The 22459-nt window shown below is 39.2% G+C and overlaps 1 protein-coding gene across 23 annotated transcripts in view; it reads left to right on the top strand.

Annotated features, from left to right (window-relative positions):
- The window catches only part of MAPK10 (mitogen-activated protein kinase 10), a 299605-nt gene that overhangs the window by 175034 nt on the left and 102112 nt on the right, over positions 1 to 22459 (top strand). For 15 of the 23 annotated variants that reach the window (XR_012668027.1, XM_075127486.1, XM_075127483.1 and 12 more), the window contains 2 exons: positions 7198 to 7287; positions 13356 to 13525. Coding sequence is in view for 22 of the 23 variants with exons in the window: in XM_075127486.1 (XP_074983587.1) it covers positions 7198 to 7287; positions 13356 to 13525 (260 nt within the window). In the remaining variant the exon portion in view is untranslated. The remainder of the gene's footprint in view (positions 1 to 7197; positions 7288 to 13355; positions 13526 to 22459) is intronic. The other 8 variants (XM_075127492.1, XM_075127496.1, XM_075127498.1 and 5 more) reach the window with 1 other exon arrangement.

Here is a 22459-nt window from a genome sequence, read left to right as displayed (position 1 = left end):
TGACACCAAGCCGGAAATGGTTGCAGGCACTTTGGAGGACAGGATTAGAATTCAAAATGACCTTGATGAAGGAAGGAAAAATCAAAACTGGGAAATAACTGGCAAGGCAGTAGAGCTGCAGAAAAGGATTTGGGAGCTATAGTGGACCACAAATTGAATATAAGACAACAATATGATGCAGTTGCAAAAAGGGAAAGTGTCATTCTGAGATTTATTAACAGGAGTGTCGTATGTAAGACACAAGAGGTAATTATCTGCTCTGCTTGGCACTGCTGAGGCTTCAGCTGGAGTATTTTGTTCAGTTTTGTGCATCACATTTTAAGAAAGATGCAGACAAATTGGAGAAATTCCAGAGGAGATAAAAAAAAAAGTTAAAGGTTTAGAAAACCTGACCTGTAGAAAGATTACGAACACTGGGAATATTTAGTTTTAAGAAGAGAAGATTGAGGGGGACTTCAATATGTTAAAGGCTGTTATAAAGGTGATCAGCTGTTCTCTGTGTCCTCTGAAGGTAGGACAGGAAGTGATTGGCTCAGCATACAGCAAAGGAGATTTACGTTAAATATTAGGAAAAGCTTTCTAACTATAAGGGTAGTTAAGCTCTGGAGTAGGTTTCCATGGAAAGTTGTGGAATCCCCATCATTGGAGATTTTTAAGAACAGGTTAGATGAACACCTGTCAGGGATGGTCTAAGTTTAGTTGGTCCTGCCTCAGAGTGGGGGATGAACTATTTGACCTCTTGTGGTTCATTTCAGCCCCCATTTCTGATTCTATATTAATTCACTCTCTCTGCTAAGCTAGGCCACGATCCAGAAAAACACTTAAGCACATGCTTAACTTTAAACATGTGAGTAGTTCCATTGGACGTCTTTAAGTGGTTTTGTTGGATCAGGACCACAGCCAGCAAGGGTATCATCAGGTATTGTGGCATGGGGAGGGGATGTGTGATGCACATGACAGTCCTCTAAGAAGTGACCTAAATCCTCAGCTTATTCACAAATGGTAGCAATGTTTAGTCACTGCTGAAGTCATGCTAGTGACATGGAGGCGAAAGGCTCTGGAATGAGTTAATCCTTCTGAGCCAGTGATGAAGAAATAATGAGTTGAGGGGGTTTTTTGGTCACCGGGAAGGCTTGCAGGAAGCAGCTGTCAGTTCAGTGAGTAAGCCTCAGGGATTTAGGGATTGCTTCCAGCAAAAATAAATGATATGTACATGGAATGTTCATTTGCAGCAAGGGCTTGATCCTGCAACTCAGATCCTCCCAGGACTATGGCCAAAGGGCATTCATACAGTTTGTATAGCAAAGAGCACCTATACGTTCATCATTTCCAGAAGGCATCATTATACCCACTTTTGGGGTTTTCTGGGGTTTCAGTGCATTCAAAATATTTTCTTGTTGTATGAGCCTGAGTTGGAGATCAGAAGAGTCCCTGATGTAATTTGATCCTAATCCATTGGCTTGCAAGATAATGAGCTAAATTTTGCTCTGTTACATCATTCTAAATTCAGGATGCAGTTGAGAGCAGAATGTAGCCCTTTAACTTTTAATTTCCAGCCCCTCCTCCCCCATAGCATCCTGGGTGTTTATAAGATGGTCTCCAGAGGGGACATTTTAAAAGTACCTACACCATGGGCCAGATCCTCAGCAGGTGTAAATCCATATAACTCCATTGTCTTCTATGAAACTATGTTGATTTATACCAGCTGAGGACCTGGCCTTCTATACAAGGCTGGACTCCTGGAATATGCAATCTTTTGGAGACAAATAACCAATGGGGGATTCTGAAGGGCAGCATTTATATCTGGCGAAATAGACCTATTACACAGAATGGAGTAGCTGGAATTATTAAAACTGGTGGTCTGTTAACAAGTTGAATAAATCATTGGAATACACTATAATAAAGTCCTGCTTCCATTCAGAGTATCCACCTCTTGGGCTTCCTTCCCACAAAAATGGTTTGTCCTATAATATCAATTCAGGAGGGCAAGAGGAAACTGAAACTTAGGGCTCTAAGTAATGCTATGCAAACTTTTCCTTGTAGCATATTCTTCTTGAGGATTTATCTGGGACTACCTACGGTAGGCATAGCTCTTTATGTTGTACATGAAAGTGGCATAGGCCTAATTATAAACTGTCCCTCTACAGCCAAGTTATAGTATTAAGTGTAATATCTCTATCAGTAGCTCAATAATGTAAATGCCTCAACATGAAGGCAATATAAAGTATTTTAAGATTAAGAAACAAAATACATCCTTAGAAATAAGCAACAGCATTTTAAAAATTATGGCATATAAAGAACTGGTTCTGAAAAAGATGACAATCACGTTTCAGCAATGTCTCCTGATGTTTCTGTCTGACCAGAATTTGAATCCGTCCATATGGGTTAACAGATATACATGCAGTGAAATTAAACCAGCAAGTCCATCTGTTCCCCAAATACCTCCAATAGGCCATTCTTCATGGAGTATCTTTGTTTAGTCTTGCAGACCCCTACTTCTCAACTTGTTTTGCTCCACAGCTCAAAAGAAGTGTTCGTGGGTTCTCTGTACAAGTTCCTGAATGGTCTTTTTCAGTCCAATACATTTTTTGTTGGAATATAATATGATCCTGTGGTTTCACCCAGTCAGTGAAAGGCAAGATATTTTTTATGTCTTAGAAGAAAAATAACTTAAAACATTTCCTTTATTGGATTATGTGCTTTCATAATATGTATATTGTACCACAATCAAAAATATGGCACATTTTGTAGTTTTCAATGAGACACATCCATAAATGTTAAGAAGATGTTTTTTCCCGAGTCATTCATCGTGATTTTATCTTAGATATGACATGCATCGTCATATTTATTGGTTAATTTGAACAATTTGGTATCTCAAGTACACGATCTGGCAGCGGTTTTGTTCATTGTAATTCTTGCTGCATTGAGACCACCAAAAGAAATACCTAGAATGAAATTTTAGAGTGGGATTTTGGGGAAATTTTGAGTCCTTTGAAAATCTTAGCTTAGTTTCTTGCTTGGTGGCTTTCTTTCCTCATTACTGTGACAACCTGTGTAAACTGCTTGACCAATCACTATGTGCGCGCGCTCTCTAAAATCCTTTACAGACTCCCTAGTTTCCATAACAATGTCATTGATGAACATTTAGAAACCAGATTATTTTGAGAATGCTCTTAGATTAGCTTGAACCACAGAAAAGGTCATGTTTGTTGATAATCATGCAGCTATTCATTGGTTGAGCTCATCTGGTCTGATTGCGAATTGTTTCTTAATTTTGATAAATCAGTCTAATGTTTTAATCAGATTGGATGAAGATATTGCTTGCAGCCTTAAACAAAGTTGTTTCCATGCAAAATGTCCTGTAATTTCCCATGGTTTCTGGTGGGTCATTAATCAACATTCATGATAGTTACCCTTGGGTAAATAGTGGTGTTCCCCAAGAGTCAGTTCTAGGACCAATCCTATTCAACTTATTCATAAATGATCTGGAGAAAGGGGTAAACAGTGAGGTGGCAAAGTTTGCAAATGATACTAAACTGCTCAAGATAGTTAAGACCGAAGCAGACTGTGAAGAACTTCAAAAAGATCTCACAAAACTAAATGATTGGGCAACAAAATGGCAAATGAAATTTAATGTGGATAAATGTAAAGTAATGCACATTGGAAAAAATATCCCCAACTATACATACAAGATGATGGGGGCTAAGTTAGCTACAACTAATCAGGAGAAAGATCTTGGAGTCATTGTGGATAGTTCTCTGAAGATGTCCCCGCAGTGTGCAGTGACAGTCAAAAAAGCAAACGGGATGTAAGGAATAATTAAAAAAGGGATAGGGAATAAGACGGAGAATATTTTATTGCCCTTATATAAATCCGTGGTATGCCCACATCTTGAATACTGCGTACAGTTGAGGTCCCCTCATCTCAAAAAAGATATACTGGCATTAGAAAAGGTTCAGAAAAGGCAACTAAAATGATTAGGGGTTTGGAAGGGGTCCCATATGAGGAGAGATTAAAGAGGCTAGGACTTTTCAGCTTGGAAAAGAGGAGACTAAGGGAGATATGATAGAAGTATATAAAATCAGGAGTGGTGTGGAGAAAGTGAATAAGGAAAGCTATTTACTTGTTCCCATAATATAAGAACTAAGGGCCACCAAATGAAATTAGTGGACAGCAGGTTTAAAACAAATAAAAGGAAGAAGTTCTTCACTCAGCGCACAGTCAACCAACCTGTGGAACTCATTGCCTGAGGAGGTTGTGAAGGCTAGGACTATAACAGGGTTTAAAAGAGAATTGGATAAATTCATGGAGGCTAAGTTAATTAATGGCTATTAGCCAGGATGGGTAAGGAATGATGTCCTTAGCCTCTGTTTGTCAGAGGGTAGAAATGGATGGCAGGAGAGAGATCACTTGATCATGTTAGGTTCACTTCCTCTGGGGCACCTGGCATTGGCCACTGTTGGTAGTCAGGATACTGGGCTGGATGGACCTTTGGTCTGACCCAGTATGACCACTTTTATATTCTTATGTTCTTATAATCTATAAGAGAAGCACTGACCTGAGTTTAGATCCTTAGGTTACAAATCCTGCCTGTTTAATATCAAGAGTGATTTTTTTAAGGGGGAATTTTAATTTCTCTGCTGCTTACCCCTTATTTATTTATAAAAGGGAGACTCCGTTGTTTGCTACCATTTCCATGTCAAGTGCTGTAATTATAAAATAATATATTAAAAATAGAATTTATAGGGTGATGAGTCTGTTGTGATGTGGCCATAGGTGTTGCTTCCATTTAATGGAAATAGTGATGTACATTTGTGTATCTTCCTTTTCACCCTGCATTCACAGTAGGAATAAAAGCTCTTAAATGTTGATCAGAATCTCAGATGTATCCTACTTTCTTGAAACGATTGCAGATCTATTTAATATCACTATGAAATATTGCATTATATTATCAATGTATGCAGTAAGCTAGAGAAATAGTGCATCTCATTACATGTCTTTCTTTTCTTCCTAAACTCTCTATGCCGCCTCCTTTCTTTACTGCTGTTGATACATTCACTGTCCTTCCCATCTCCCGGACTTGAAATCCTCAGGCGATCTTCTTTCCCTTCCTTCCTGTTCTCCCTCCTTTCCCTGCCCTCACTGCATCCAGTTTCTCTCTAAGGTTTTGTTACTTCTTCCTCCTAACATAACCAAAACCCACTCTTCATTCACTATTGGCGTCACTAAACCCTTACTCCAAATCCTCTATTGCAAACTTCTATGAGTTCCCTTCTTGTCACTTCTCCCACTTCAGTCTATCCATGATAAATTGCCTTCATTCTGAATACATTATCTCCTCTATTCTGTCACTAACTCTCTATGTGCTACAGCATCAAATTCAGGCTAGGTTTCAATGGCCTGTGTAATATTGTCCCAGCTATGTCCTTGCTCTCATTTCCTTTTTCCTCCTATGCACCTCACAGTCCTGCCTCCTCACTGCTGCCTTTCTGGTGTCTCTTACCAATTCTTGGCTTCATGCCTTCACTGCCTCCTGTGCTTGGGACATTGCTCAATTTCTTGTTTACAAAATGTCTTCTCTCCTTCATGTCCCTGTTGATAACACACTTATTCAAAGAATCTTTTCTCCCATGGTCTCTCTTGACCTCATATGTCCTCCTCCCTCCCTTGCTATTATGACCTGAATTTTATGTTGTCTATGTGTTGGCTTTGTGAACTCTTCAGGGCAGGGACCATGCAACTTTTATGTTCTGTGTGAAGCACCACATGCCTTTATGTGGGGTGGTGTGAGGAGCTTGCATGTGTAGGCCCTGTTCTGTGTATAAAGAGGTTTTAATGTCTAGAGCTCCCAGTCCAGTTTTTTCCTCAAAAACATTTGTGTTGACTAAGGGCCAGATATTGTACTTATATGGGCAAAACTCTCATTGAGATCAATAGGAGCTTTGCCTGAGTAAGCAGTTCAGCAAAAAGCTTCAAATGAGCACTAATAATACAATTCTAAATGCACACGTATTAGTAAGACCATTTTAAATTCCAATATTATGTGATTCTGCAGGAGTAGACGTGAGAGCTTTATAGAACTGGAAATGAGAGATTCCTGGCTTCCGAGTAGGTCACACAATATTCACTCCTAGCTCCAGAAAATCTCAAGGAATCAGATTTTTAAACTGTGACACTTTTAGGTATCAAAAACTATTTTAGAGTAGTGGGGGTTATGGCTACCTGTGAGCCTTAGATATAGTTGACACCTGACTGTAAAGTAAGAGGGATATAAATAATCTTTAATTTATATGTTGCATACACAGAATACATGATGGTGTGATATGATGCTTCATTGGCTTCTCTGTGGTTCCAGTATGCATTTGGTCAGCCCAAATTCATATTTCAGAATAACCAGTGATTTAAGTAAACACATGTTAATCTTAGAATTCCTGTATTGTTCCTTGCAGAATTACAGCCTAGATGGCTTTTTGTGTGTCTGATTCAATATTTAGCCAAGATTTACATCCAATCTGACCTGCTTGCAAACTACTTTTTAATCACTTTTGCTTGTGCTATATCCTTCTGAGCATAGTCTCACAGCCCTTTAGGGGAAATGAGGAGATTCATGATCTCTCACTGCTGTAGCATTTCTAATCATCGCCTCCAGTGTTAGCACAAATTTTACTTTGAACCCATATGTAGGACAGACGTTTGAATAAGTCCTTGTAAGGTTCTGAGTACACGCTTGCTTGTAGCACTCACTGTTTCTAGGAGTCTGAGAAGGATAAAAGCTCAACTATCCTACAAATGCAGTTATCCATTAAAATATTAAAGCAGCTGACACCATCAGAGGGGATGAAAAGATGTGAGGATTCTGAAATGCAGTGAAATAACCAAATGCTAGGCGTTGTTGGCATTAAAGAAAGGGCCAAAAGAATATAGAATAAAACAGCATATAGGAATGTGTTTGTTCGTGAACATGAAAAGATTAAAGTCTCTTTAGACATAAATCAGGAAGAACTGGCCTGGGGACCATTTGGAAAAGGATGATGATGAAAGAGAGTGTGCTCAAGGAAAGAGATCCAAGGGAAGGGACATAAAAATGAAATGACTGGACATAAAGGAACAGTTGAGCCCCATGGCTGAGTAGGGGAAGCATTCCATAGGTCAGAATCCTAAATGATGGCAATTGTGTTGTGTTATCTGCCCACACAGATGAGGAAGGGACACTATGACAAGGGTTTCAAAAAATTATCAATAGAAACAAACTCGACAAGAAGGCAAAGAATACTTGGCTTGTCAGAGGTGGGTCTGTTTTGCTTTCTTTGTGCCTTATTTATGCATGTAGCTATTACATGAATAAAATCTTTGACTTGGTAAGGTTGCTCAGGAGAGTCGGAATTTGCAGGATCAAGCCCTTATTTCCACTTTGGCAATTTGTGAAAAAACTCTATGGATGTCATGATTGAGCCTGTTTATGTGAACAACTCTTTCCTTTTGACTTTGGGGACCAGATGGTGGATATAAGACATTGCCTGTGTTTGAGGTAAGGGGTGAGGAGGCGTTGCACACACCTGAATCCCTGGAGGGATTCTATCTGAATAAGTGGCAGTTGCTCTTATGGATCTATGGTAGCACACTCTGGAGCAGGAGTTCTGCCACCTGCAGCATATGCTGTTCATGAGGCTGGTCACTCTCTTCTGGATGAGATAGAGAGATGTGGGGCTATGGCCACCATTGGAAGGACATCACTAGTGCTAGGTTGACTGCGCAGGGGCTTCCATCCCATTCTCTTTCCCTCTATATGCCCCACACATCCAGGATAGGGTCAGCACCAGACTGGCCCTCAGCAAAGTAGCTAGCATACTGGCCTTGATTCAAAACTCATAGAAGTCAATGGGAGTCATTCCATTGACTTTCACTGAGCTTTGGGTCAGGCCCACTAATAGAATGACAGTACTTTATATACATATATATATATAGGTATATATTGTGACACATTCAGACCAGAGAGTGGTGGAAGGCAGGTGTGGTAGCCCTAGAATGCTAAAGGTCCTTTTCCCTATGAGTTGAAAAGGAGCTACCTCAGATCAGCTAGGTACACTTGAATCCAATTAAGGGCAACTTCTGACCTTTGAAAAACCCATCTTCTCATGAGAGAAGGAGGGAGGGACTCTGGGGAAGGACTGGCATCCAGAGGCCGGCATAATAAGACAGCACCCCAGAGTGGGGCAGGGAAAGGTTTTCTATTACTGTGTTGCAAGGGTTTTTTTTGTTTTGTTTTGACTGAAGAGTACTGCTTGGGCCTACCCTCAGGCCCACTTTGTAAATATTGGAAAATAAAACCTGAGTGAGGAATACAAACTCTCTGGAGTGGGGCTGATTTACTCCAGGTCTTTCTGTGTGTCCCCCCCCCCCCAACCCACCCACACATCGCCAGAGGGGGAAATGCTGAGCCCGGCAAGCTGAAGGAGGTATAAAGTACCTGGAAAGACATATTTAAGATATTGAACCATAAGTATTTGTGATATATTAGGATTGCCAATCATGGGATATGGGTAAAAAGTGTCCATAAAAACAGTCAAAATAAAACTGCACCTGTTCATGGACAACCATAGAGTTTTTACAGTGGAAAATAGGCAAAGAAAGCAGTGGAATTACATAATATGAGAATAAAGTTCTCTGGTCTTTTCATCTGCAAAGGCGAGAGAAGACTCTTTCTGAGAATCATAAATCAGGTTCTGTTTACTATTGTACTTCCTTCTGTTTTGCCCTCCATGTTGAAAAAGAATAATTTAGCTAGTCAAAGTTGAGTGTCAAGCAGCAATTGCTGGTTGAGTTTTATCAGATTTTTTCATTTAATTGTTCCATAAGAGCCAATAATGTGTTTTCTAATGTGCTACGATTTGGCAATGCCCGAAGCAAATTCATTCTCCAACCCTTCAGCTGATGGAGTCTTTACAGCTCTATTTCCGTGGTTTTGGCATTAAGCAAATTGTAGGTGTATCTCTTCCCTTGCCAGACATAATGAGCCATATCCTCCACTGGTGTAAATCTCCATAGCTCTGATGTCTAGAGCTGATCAAAAAATGAAGAAATAAGTTTGCAAATAAATAAAATAAAAATGAAAATTTGACATCGTTTCTATTTTGCAAAGTTCAAAATTGAATACTTTTTTTTTCAAAATATTTTTTCAGTAAACTGAATTTTGAAACTTTTGGTTTTTCCCTGTTCTTACCCCCCCCTTTTGTCACTTAGTTCAATAAAATGAATGATGACTAGGGATTTTTTCTTGTAGTACTCACTAACTTTTCCAAAATTGATTAAGTTTTCAGAAGTTGACTGGAAAAAGAAAATGCTGCATGAATGCTTACACATGCGAGTTGAGTATTCAGTTCCCATGAATGCTCATGCAGTAAACCTTAATCACACAAATGTATGTAGCAAGCAAGCACAAGCATACCCAAACTGAATTCATATTAAAATCCAAGCAATTATCCAGGCACTTTTTTGTATTGTTTGGCAGTAATCATCTAGTTCTAATAGTGAATGACAGAAATGTGTGAAACTAAAGTGGCTTTTGTTCAAAGGGGGAAGAGGGAATACTTTTTTATTTAGTTTTGTGCCACCTGAATTGTACAATTAATTTGGAACCCCAAAAAAACTATAATGTGGTCCAGATTTTCTGCAAGCTTATTTCAGCTTCACCAAAAGCTTTGTTGACATTGGCGACACTGTTTCAGGATTGAGCGTAGCAGCCATGTTATTAGCCTCTTAGAGTTGGTAGGCAACTGCCACCTTTTCGTGTTCTCTATATGTATATATATATATATATATATCGTCTTACTATATGTTCCATTCTATGCATCCGATGAAGTGGGCTGTAGCCCACAAAAGCTTTTGCTCAAATAAATTTGTTAGTCTCTAAGGTGCCACAAGTACTCCTGTTCTTTTTACTGTTTCAGGATGAAACTTATTCCTCTGTAGAAGACCCACACAAGTTCTATAAATTGTTTAAATCCCAAGTAAACCCAATTTTGAGTGGGGCCTGGTGTGAAAGAAATAGCTCAAATGAGAATTTGGCTCAGCATAAACTTTAATTGTGTTTTTAAATGAAATGTATGTTGATAAGATATGAAAGCAACTCTTTGCTTCACGGTCAGAAATCACTAGGTATTAATCATGATCTAGCCCATGCACCCCAATAGTAGGTTCTCTAATTTTTTTGGTTGGGAACCTGTCATGGACTTAAATTTATTTCTAGTATTTTGAGAGAATATATGTGTGGACGAATGACAAACTTGCTGACTAGGCTGTTAACTATTTTTGTGAGTCTGCTTAGGCCTACAGTGAACACTGATGAAGGTTAATTGTGCACTGACTTATAAAAGGAATTGCATAGGATGCATGTCAACACAGTATTTGACACTTAAGCTCTAAACATCTTGATTTTTTTGAACTTTCTCTTAATTAATATTGCATCAATGTCTTTTCCCCGCCCTGGATATCCACCCATGTAGCATCATGTCATCAGTGAATGCGAGGACAATAGTTGGTATCATTAGATTGTCCAAACCAAACCAAAACTGTCTTACCTTCTTTATCAATATATTTATAGCACTAAAGAATGTGACTAGTATTCTGGTGCAATAACTAATGCTGGGTTGAGAGTAGGAGGCTTGCAATGTGAACTTTGTCCTCACTGTACAGAAAATGATAATGGAATAAACCACATTGCAATCTGTTTGACTACTTAGAGGTACTTGCCTCTCACTTCCAGTTCTGGTATGCAGGACTGAGCAAACCATGTGAATATTTCTCTGCAGAAAATGGAAGACTGTTCAAGGCTTAACTTTCACAGTGCAATTCAGAAGTAGGCTGTTTCTGCAAACGTATTTTTGAGTCATTCAGGACTTTGTTTTGAAGCTTGAATTTGGCACTGTGTCGGAGTCCATAAAACTCTTATTTTTTTGTGTTTCCAAAAAAAAAAAAAAATCCTTGCACTGTCGGGCTCATAACGAACTGTAATATTTTAATTGCTTCTCTGAAAATGATGTTTACTGCCTGAATGAACAGCCATGTTAATCAGAATATTTCAAACAAATTATCTAAATGAGCTAGTTGTAATTAAACAGTGCTATCCAGTGGAGTGGTTGTTCTCATGAGAAAATTGACAGAATATTAAGCATTCTAAGGCAAAACCAAGAAGAGATGATCTTGACAAGGTCAGTTTTTGAATTGTAACACTCACTTTATGGAGTATTGGCATTAAGTCATTTAAAAACAAACAAGCAAATAAAAAAATCCTCCCAATGAGCTCTTCTCCTTGCCCCAACCCATCAAAATCACACTGTTTGAATTCTATGGCCATGTATCACAGTTGATTGTGACAGCAAAGTTTTGATTATGTAACTGAATATATTATGATCTATTGTTTTTAATAATAGAATAAGTGAAAGGGATTTCTCTAACTAAAGATGGATTTAAAGGAATTAATGATGGAAAACGAGGGAGGGTGGCGTATAGACAGTGGAAGACGCAGACTTGGGGCAGGTTCCTATGCTCATTGAGGGCAATAGAGAAACTTTAATTGACTTCCACGCATGTACTATCAGCTACTTAACCCTCCATCCTGCAAGATATGGAGCACCTTTGGTTCCCATTGAAGTCAATGAGCATTAAAGATGCTCAGCATCTTTACAAGATGGGGCCTTACATTACTAACTTTTTTGCAGTGATTTTAATCCCAAAAGAATCCCCATCTATTATTCAGTCCACTAAACCTATTGTTTGTTTACTATTATTATACTAATGTAAATGAAGTTAATACCAGAAGCTTCCATCAGGATTGTGGCCCTGTTGTGCTAGGTGCTGTAAAAAGCACAAAGAGCTGATAGCAGCCACCCTTTATATTTCAGGACAATTGACTATTTGCTCAGAAGCTGATGAGATCGGTCCCTGTGACTTTTTTGGGGGGGGAAATCACCCAGATCATTTACTAATTAATACAGGGGAAACTGAATTAAAGTTATTCATACCTATATGAACCTGTACTTTCACATTTTTTCAAATCCAGAGTTTTTGCTGTAGTGTGTAGAATACAAAGTATACAGTTAGGACACAGTACTCAGTTGGGGTCTTGCATTCAGTGCATGAAAAATCCAGGCATATACCAAGTTTTAATCATAGGCATTAAGAGTCTTTGTTTTTTTCAGTTGAAAGATTTATGTGCTGGAGTGATAAAATGGAAAATAAATACGTAATGTTCAAATCATCAAAGGGTCAAAAAGATGGCATTTGCCGAGGATGTCAGAAGACGTCATTATGTGATTGGAGGGGTCTTATAAATCCCATATCAGATTACCCTCCTATTTTCTTACTGACCACTAGGGATATGAAACTGGCTGGTATTTCATAACATTTCATAACTAATGTTCTTAGTTATACATGGAGATGTTCGTGTATTTATGATAAAATACTTTGTATTGCTTTTCAGAGGCTTTTGTACCCCTCTGAAAGTTACCTGTTGTTGTTGCAGGACCAAATCCTGAAGTGCTTACTCTGCTTTTACTCTGGTTCAGTTTTATTTCAGTGAAACTTTTGCTTGAGGAAGGACAGAGCTAAAATTGATAGGTGTCTAAGATTTGCCCGATCATTTTAAAATTCAGTCATAGTGCCAGAATCCTCCTCCTTGGCAGAATGTCTACTAATAATTTTCACTTAGTGCAGTCTGAGACAAGGGTCTAAATCAAAGAAGGGCTGTGCACTGCCATGCTCAATGAGAACTGCTCAGAATCTCTCAGGCAGGATCAGTCCAATAATTGTGGCTTGTTTTTGTGCTTATCTGAAATGATTTGTGGCTTTGCCCTGATGCTCTGCAGTAGTAGTACCCCCACCCGCCCTTTATTTTTTCAGGCAACTGCTACAGTTTACAAAAGTTAAGAGTTTAATTCCCATGTCATTTGCACCATTTTACATTGATTTAAGTCCACTGATGTTAAAGGAGTTCTCAGCTACGCCTGGTTTATTGCAGTGTGAGAGGAAAGTCAGACCAAAACGCTTCTTAGAACCTTCCTGCAAAAGGCCTGAAGTACCAGTAATGGCATGCATATACCAATGGCTGGGAATTTCTGTTCTACAGACACTGGCTAGATGAGGATTCATGGCTTTGCAATGGAAGTTTCCTAGGTGAAGGAGAGTTTACTGTTGTATTTGAAAGCCTTTGAGAAATTGTCTGACAGTGTACAAGTCTCTGACAATGAGCATAAAAAGATAGCGATACATATTTGAAAACTAGGCTCTCTTTCATTGTTATGCTGATGGTTTACTGGTCTTGGTTTTGTCTTTTTGTCAACTCCTCATCTCCATGACAGGGATTTGGAAAACAAGTGGATGTGTCATATATTGCCAAACATTACAACATGAGCAAAAGCAAAGTTGACAACCAGTTCTACAGCGTGGAAGTAGGTGACTCGACCTTCACCGTTCTCAAGCGCTACCAGAACTTAAAACCTATTGGCTCTGGGGCTCAGGGAATAGTTTGGTAAGTCTCTTCAGTTTCTTTTATTTATGCTTTTAAATGGGATATGCCTTCTGCCTTTCTTTAGAGTTTGCTAGTTCCAAACATTGTCTAAGATTGTAAAAATAACAGTTAAGCAGCAGACATCCTTTGATAAAAAGAGCCTAGTGTTCTGCTAATAAATGTTCTTGCTGTTGTGAATGGTAGCATTGGGTTTGTTTCTCCACATAGCAAGTATTAACTAGCAAGAAAGTGGGAGACAGATCTTACAATAATTGACAGCTATAGCCCTTATTTGCAGTAGAAGTGGAAATTATATATCAAACAGACCCTGTAATTTCTACTCCTGGCACAATAAAAGTCACTGAGACCTATTTAGAAACAATTCACATCCCATAGCATCTTGAAGCTTTCACATATCTACATGACAGATAATGTTTTCCTTTATTTTAAGTGACATTTCAATGCAATGTATACATAATCCAAATGAATGACAGAAATGTAATAGCTGATATTATATAATATATACAGTTAATAGAATTCACAGAGTAAATAATCATTTAAATAATCCCATTTAAAGCTTATGTGACATTTTCTTTTACATTTGTTTTTGCAGTTTTAGAGATGGTCCTTTCCTTTTGCCTACCAATGGTTTATAGTGTGAACCCCTGCCCAGTGGCACTCAGCATATTTGTTTTAGACAGCAAATAGTTCTTTTCCCCCCAACTACTTTATCATAGATGTCCTTTTCTGTCTGTCTTCTCTAACACTGCAGTATTGTGAATTTAATGTAATGCTACCTTACCATGAGATGGAATGGCAGAAACACTAACTTTCTCTAACACAAAGGCAAGTGCAATTCTATAGATTGCTCAGCATGGACACTAAAAATTAGCAGTGAAGAATGGCATCTGTACCTTCAACCCCTTCCAAGTCTGCATCACTTACAGAACCTATGCCACTTCCACCGATCAAACTGTGTAATTTTCAAATCTGCTTCATGGCATCAAATTGAGAATTTATTTATTGTTTTTATCATACAATTTTTTCAATTTTGTTTACAGTCAGATTTTAGAAAGAAATATAATGTATGTATTAAATGCTTTTGTTTGTTTTCCCAGGATGTTTTTCCTTCACTACCTAGCATTAAGCTCTTGTCTTCTCTTCCTACTTCGCACCCTGTATTGCTGTGAAACTCCTTCCTCCCCTCAAATCAAATTTTCCTATGCCTATGCATAACTGATTTGCTGTAAAGTTCAATTATGAGCAACAAAGAACAGATAAAGCTAAAGGCATCCAAACAGAATCAATAACATCCTGTGATATTTATATTTCATGCTGAGATTTGACAGGCCAAAAATCTGAATGCCTTAAGCAAAAAGAAACCAACCCAAACAAACAAACAAAAACCAAATACCACCCAACAAACAAAGTGTAAGCTAATACAAATCCCCTGGAATAAATGAATAATAGGATAAGACTGCAAAAAGACCAGTGCAGTTTTGGGCTGCAGATGTAAAGATAGCACATCATGGATTAGGAAGATAAGATTCATTTCTATACAGAACCTGAAATATTGCGTTGAGTTTTAGCCTCTAGTTTACCATAAGGATATTGACAAACTGTTATGTGCAAAGGAAGATGAATCATTGGTAGGGTAGGATGAAGTGATTTATTTACAAAGACACATTCTAAAAGGTATCTGTAACTTGGCTATGAGAAAACAAATGGGGAGATATGTTAAAAGCCTACAGATATTTGAAGGTTGTAAACACCAAAGGCAGAAATACAATATTTTGTGTGATGCATGTGGATATATCTAAAAGCAACTGAATTAAGAAAAGGAAAATGTAGGCTAACAACTTTCCTGTCAGTGAGATGTATTAGATTGTGGAATAATCTCCCAAAAGAAGTGGTGGAAGCCTCGTTACTTGGAACTTTTAAGCCTCGATTGGCCAAAACATGAGAACATGGACTTGAAGGGTTTTTTCTTACGTTGACAAAGAGATGGACTGAGTGATCTTTTTAATCTCTGAATTCTCTGATTCTAGAAGATGTACTGTATTTAGCTGTTCTTTCTCACCCCTGCAACCCCCAAAGAAATTGTGCTGGAGCAAATTCATGCCCTATTGGGTCTTAAGAGCGCTGCCTGGTAAATCAGCCAGGCCCCACACCTAGCACTCAATGGAAGGTTTGGTCACAATTCTGGTTGGCTCCTGGGAGGATAAAGGTTGCCCAAGGTTTTTTTGTTTAAAAAAAAAAAGAGAGAGAGAGACCCTACCATATGAAGTGTTTTCAACCCCCATTGCACCCATGTGGAACAATTATAAATGTTTCAAGACAAATGCCCTATTGAGATGTGTTGATGTGAACATGTTCAGTTCAATATTATCTGGTTACCCTGAAGTTAATTCCTTCTTTTTTTCATACCAGAAGGGTTTCTGCTAGTCTGAGTTCATGTGGAGGTTTTTGTAAGTGCAGAGGCAGAACACTTGTTTATGAGCAGGGTTTTGCTCCTTGTCCCTGCCACCGATGTGTCTGTGAAAAAGATTAGCTGATTAAATGGCAGTGTATGTTTGTATGAATGGTATGTTTGTTTAGGGGGGTCTGTAGCATCCTCTAGTGGTGCATGTGTACATAAATAATACCACTGGCAACGCTGAAACATTTTGTTGTGTTATCTCAACCATCATATTGAGCTCATAAGCTTTGGCATTGCTGGGGAGCATATCGGCTAGATTCTTCAGTCTGCGCAGGCCACTTAAGCTCTTACAGGGAGGGACTGTTCCTTTGTTCTATTTTTACAGCACCTAGGGCAATGGTTCCTGGTCTATGACTGAGACTTCTAGACTCAACTGCATTATAAATCATAAATAATAATTTATGTCAGATGGCCTGAGTGTCTGCAGGTGGCCAGCAGACAATTTCCCCTCCGTCAGTGTATCCATCGCCTGTACCAGCCGCAGCCCACCACTGGTATATGGGGAAGAATAGGGCATATCAAGGGTGTGGACTAGCAGAGGTCAGACAGAGAAGAGTAGATCCTCTGTGGCTTGTAGCTAGTATACAAAAGAATATCATTGGCTTACCTACCCATGTTTCACTCACTCATCTAACTGAGAACTGGTGTGTAGGAGCTGTTAGAAGCTGATTTCTAGTCCCTCAGTGTGGCTTCCCATTAAAGGTAACGTTGTTTTAGTTGACTTATGCAGCAGCCTGAGGAAAAGTTATCGTCCTCTGTTTCAATAATTGTACATAGAGGACGAGGTCCCCAACTGGTGTCATTTGGCATACCTCCACAGAAATTAACCTGAATATCTGGTCCCAAGGATGTAACACTAACTTTCCTGGGATGGGGAAGAGAGAAAACATTTCTTTCTGAACAAAAAGACTAAACTGTAATTTTACACCATGTGTAATCAGTTATTTCAGATTTGGAAATGATAGCTGCAGAATAACAGCCTAAGAAAAGAAAAGCACAGAGTGACGCAACCTACTCAGAGGAATTTTAAAAACGTACACCATGATGTGCTGCAGTCGCAAGTCTCAGATGATCAAGTATCTCAGGCCTACTTAGAATTTGAAATGCAATTTTTCCAGGAAGCTTACTGATAATTTATTCAGTGACGTTCTTTCATGTGACTCAGAACTGAGCAAATGCACCTATGTGATGGCAATTCCATTCCAGTTAGGTAATCCTGTAGAACCAAATCTTGCAATCTTTTTGTGGACAAAATTCCACTGGGCAATCATTCTGTCTACCTAAAATTTTTCTCTCTAGTTTGTATCCTTTCAAATGGCTTCTAGTCTTCATTTTCTATCCTAAGCTATTACTTATGTTGCTATGTGCCTACACCTTCTACCCCAGAAATAGCTGCATTTCAGTAGTGGTTGAAGTGTTCCCTTTAGAGAAACCAATCTGTAAGGTGCTTTGGAAGAAGGGCACGATATATACAGTAAATGCCAGTTTTTATTATGGAGAAAAGATGGGTGAGGTAATACCTTTTATTGGATTAACTTCTGTTGGTAAGAGAGAGAAGCTTTTAGAGCCACACAGAGTTCTTCTTCAGGCCTGGGAAAGGAACTCCCATCATCACATTTATCATTTTCCTGTGTGAGTTCATTTGAGAGCGTAGTGATTGCATGGTTTCACCCACATAATTGTTGTTGGGGCATTTGGTGAATTGGATGAAGTACACCACATGTTGTGATATGTCTGCAGGTTTTGCATCTCTTGTTCTGGCAGGGTCTGGTGTAGCTTTGAGTTACTGTATCCTGGTCTCTGGTGAGCTTGCTTCTGATCATGAGCCTGGAGAGGTTGGGGAGGTTTGGGGAATTGTTTGAAGGCCATAAGTGGGGGTTCAGGGAAGACTTATTTCAGGATGGGTTCCTCATCAAATACGGGTTGTAGTTGTTTGTTGATACCATATGGGTTCCAGAGTGAGGTGGTAGGTGACAACTGGGGTGTGTGGTCAGAGGGGTTTTATTTCTGTATTGAAGAAGGTTTTTTCAAGGTATTCGGGTGGCTTGTTCCATGACGCAATCTACTTTTTTGGTAGAGTCCTTGTTTGAAGGTAGTTTTGAGTGTGTTAAGGTGTATATTCCGGACTTTCTCCTCGAAGAATATTTTGTGGTACCTGAGTGCCTGGCTGTAGATAACAGATATCTTGGTGTGTTTTGAGTGGTTACTGGATCTATGAAAGAAGGTGTGGTGATCCATGGGTTTCTTGTATATGGTTGTCTGTAGAGTTCCATTGATGAAGCTAAAAGAAAAGGAGTACTTGTGGCACCTTAGAGACTAACCAATTTATTTGAGCATGAGCTTTCGTGAGCTACAGCTCATGGTGTCCAAGGAGTTGATGCTAGTGTGGGAGTATTCCAGTGAGAGTTTAATGGATGAGTGGTGGTTGTTGAAGTAGTGGTGGAAATCTATGAAGGAATCTAAACTATCTGTGCAGAGGATGAAAATATCATGGATTTATCTCCAATATATCATGGTCATTTGTCCAGAAATTTTTCTCCAAGGTAGCCCATGAAGAGGTTGGCATATTGGGTAGCCGACTGAGTACCCATTGCTGTTTCCATGCTTTGACTTGGTTTAACAGGCCACTTTACTTTGAATGGTCCCTTACAATATGTGCTAACTACTTACGCTAAACAATCTCTTCCATATTTAATTGCACGTTTTCATTTAGCTCTTGACCAGATGAAATGATTACCCTCTGATTTACATCTGGAACAGTAACTCTGACTTTCCGTTGTTATGTCTGTGATTGGTTTCCCAAGGAAACAATATCAAATTTCATAAACACATTTGGAATCTGTATTGCTGACTGCTGCATCCTGAGGTGCTAAGCACCCGCTACTGCCACTAACTTCATTAGGGGTCACAAATACTCAGGATTTGGCCCTGGGTCTTTAAGGAATGTTTATGTAACTGTGTTTCACCAGACGGGGCAGAAGATCTTTCTTAAGATGTGATAATTGCAGCCTTTCTCCTGGTAGGACTGCAGAGGCAATTTGCTCAGCCACTTGGGTGGGAGGAGAGGAAAGAATGCCCTGGGATTCTTCTCCCTCCAGCAGCTTGGCTGGATTCCAGAGGGAGCTACCTTCAGCCCTGTTTACTTAGAGGGTGTGCTGCCATAATGTTAAGCTCTCGTGCAAAGCGGAGAGGAAAGGAAGCTCCAGAATGGGCTTGGAGGTCTGCATAAGAGTAAAGGACTTATATTTCACCTCTGCTTTGCTTCTTGTAACTTCTTCCCTTTATTAATATCTTGAAATATGGGGAGAAAAAGGCTGAAAACATTAACATGTATCCACCTGTAGTGCCTGGAGACACCTGAGACAGGATGAAGACGCATTTCTAAATTAAATAGGGACTTGAAATATGTGAAGTTTGAGCAAGAGTTATTGTCAGTATCTTCCTTTTTTTCCCCTTTAAAGCTTAAAGCAATAAAAAAAGACAGACTGACATGTAATTATTTGACAAAAATGATTCCTCACATTTTTATAATGCCCCCTTGTAACCTGAGTGGCTTCTGGTATGAAGGAAGTTGCTACATATTTCATGTTTATCTTCTCATATTTCATATTCCTTTGTTAGTACGCAGAAATCTGAGAGAGAGAGAATTTGGATTCTGGAACCATGACAAGATGTAATAAAGCCTGCTACAGTGTAACATGCCCTCTCTGGGTGTTGGATCTCTGGTGTTTTCACATTCTGCTTGTCTCTTTATGAGGATCTGATAAGGCTCCCGCCATTGTAGTAGCTATTGTAGGTACCAGTGTGCTCCCATTTCCTCTCTGAGGCCTTGTCTAAACATACAATTTAACTACATTGGTTTAGAAACAAAGTAAATTGGTACAACCCCCTTGTGTGGACATTTACATTGGTTTAAGGGTGTCCTGTATTGATTTAGCTATATCAGTGTAAGGCATTCTCACACTGCTTTGAGTGTCCACACTGTAGAGTTTTAATTTAATTAAGCCAGATTTAATTAAGTCAGTTTCCAAACTGATTGTTCAATCAGTTCAACCTCTATGTGTACACAAGGCCTACCTAACTGGCATTGATCTCCACAGCTCCCTTCTCTTTTAAATGATCCTTTGATTGTCCTCCTTTCTGAAGTTGCCATTGTTTTCTGTTATAGTTGAGTAGCAGGCAAGTTTGGGTTTGAGAAAAGGCTCGGTTCAAGTCTGACTATTGTCCACAAATCTCAGTGATTTCCTGATTGAATTCAAACCTGCCCCTGTATTCCAGGGGTGAAATCCTGGCCTCACTGAAATCAACAAGAGTTTTGCTATTGTTTTTTATGGATTCGGGATTTTACCCTAAGCTAAAGCTAAAAGCTCTTCAGGGCAGGCCCTGTGGAAAGGGGCCAGTGCTCTCCTTTTCAACTCTCTCTGTGATGACGTCACATCACACAAGTTTCTTCTGGTCATTACCTACCCTTGCTTTTGCATCACAGTCTGTCTGCCCATTCATATTTACAATGGTCAGGTTCTGTCTGACAGATCCAAATACTGTTGGCATGGGAAATTACGGTTTCCACGTAAATCGCTACTATTATTTTGTATATTACTAGCTAGGAATCTCTCTCTCTCTCGCTCTCCCTCTCCCCCCCCCACCACACCATTCCACCCCCTCCCCCTCTCTTTTTCTCTAATTTCCTGCCATAAAAGATAGATGATATGAACATGGTCTTCTGTCAAAATAACATTCAAATACCTTTCCTGAAATAAGTCATGTGAATTGTCTGATATATAAACAGTATATGTAGATTTTTTTTTATTTTTTGTTTTTGGAACTGAGCGGGAATTCACAGCTTTGGGGGTATCTGATATTCTTTACTTTTGTAGCTCAATGAAGGGAATATTCCTGAGTCAGTGGTAATGTTATAGCTGTTCTCTTGATTGTTGTTTGTTTGCCATTAGATTAACTGGTCCACAAACTTCTGTTTCCTCTTGTTAGAATTCCAGTGCCAGCTCTTGCTGAGCACAACAGGGTCTCTACTGCAGTAAAATAATGACTGTTATCATATAGAAGAGACAGGGGATGGGAAGCAGAGAAATAGACAAACAGCAAAACAAAGAAGCAATTGAATCAGAAATGGAAAAATAAATGCTAGTAAATCATAAAAGAAATGTGGCTTTCATCATCAGACTGTATTGCTTATTTATTTTCTAATATTTATATATTAGGTTATATCTAAGTTTGCACAGTGCTTTATAGAAAACGAAAGGAAGTCGTCCTTCTCCCAGAGACCTTACATCCTAAATTAAACAAACACAGGAAATATGCGTGGTGGGTTAGACCCCCCCTTCCTGGGGTGCTACCAGCCTGGGTCCCCCCAACTCTGTATTGCTGTGTCAGGCTCTCAAGTCCCCTTCCAGCATACACACACACACAGGTAGGGACACACTCAGCTGTAGAGTCACAGAGTCTGCGATCAGCTCTCTGTGAGAGGTCTCAGCTAGGGGAATGCCCAGTGCTCCTGTGCACACTGTATAGAGATCTATATAGCATAAGCTGATAAAAATGTTCCCCTCCCTCAATGTGGAGAAAGCTATGCACAGCTCTTCCCTCCCCCCCCCCCCAGTTATGAATTGCACAAACTGGGTTTTGGAATAAACAAAAAAAATAAGTTTATTACCTACAAAAGATAAATTTTAAGTGATTATAAGGGATAGCAAACAGAACAAAGCAGATTACAGAGCAAATAAAACAAAACACACAAACTACACTTAATACACAAAAGAAACAGGTTACAAATAGTAATTTCTCACTCTAAATGTTGTTTTAGGCAGGCTGCAGAGTTTCTGCCGCTCAGATTTCCAGTTATTTCTCTTCACAACCTAGACGCTTGTTTCAGCCTGGACTCAACTCTTGCCTTTCCCCAGCTTAGTTCCTTTGTTTCTTCAGGAGTTTTCAGCAGTATTCCTCCTTGGGCAGGGCGGCAGTGGAGAATAGCCCTGATTAACTCACTTCCCAGCCTTAAATAGGATTTACATAAAGTGAGAATCCTTTGTTTCCAGTGGAGAAATATCAGCAGTGTCCAAGGTTGTACTCCGTACCAGGTGACATCATCACATGACCTTGCAGTGTTAAAGCAACCATGAGACAAGATTTATTTGTAATGTTCCCAGGAAGGAACTCCAGGAAGATGAGAGATCATTACCTTCAAAGACCCATTCTCTTTCCTAATGGCCCATTCAGGCTGATTGCCTACTGTCTTGTGGGCATTTCCCAAGTACACACACAGTTGTAATTGTTACATAGTCAATATTCCTAACTTTGGATACAGAAATGATACATGCATACAAATTGGATAATCATATTCAGTAAATCATAACCTTTCCAATGATACCTCACATGACCCATCTTGCATAAAACATATCTCAGTTATGCTATATTCATATTACAACTATATTTTTATGAAGAATATGGGATGCAGCATC

Source organism: Caretta caretta, chromosome 4 (assembly GCF_965140235.1).
Source record: "Caretta caretta isolate rCarCar2 chromosome 4, rCarCar1.hap1, whole genome shotgun sequence".
Classification (NCBI taxonomy): domain Eukaryota; kingdom Metazoa; phylum Chordata; order Testudines; family Cheloniidae; genus Caretta; species Caretta caretta.
This window is presented reverse-complemented; position numbering and strand designations above follow the sequence as displayed.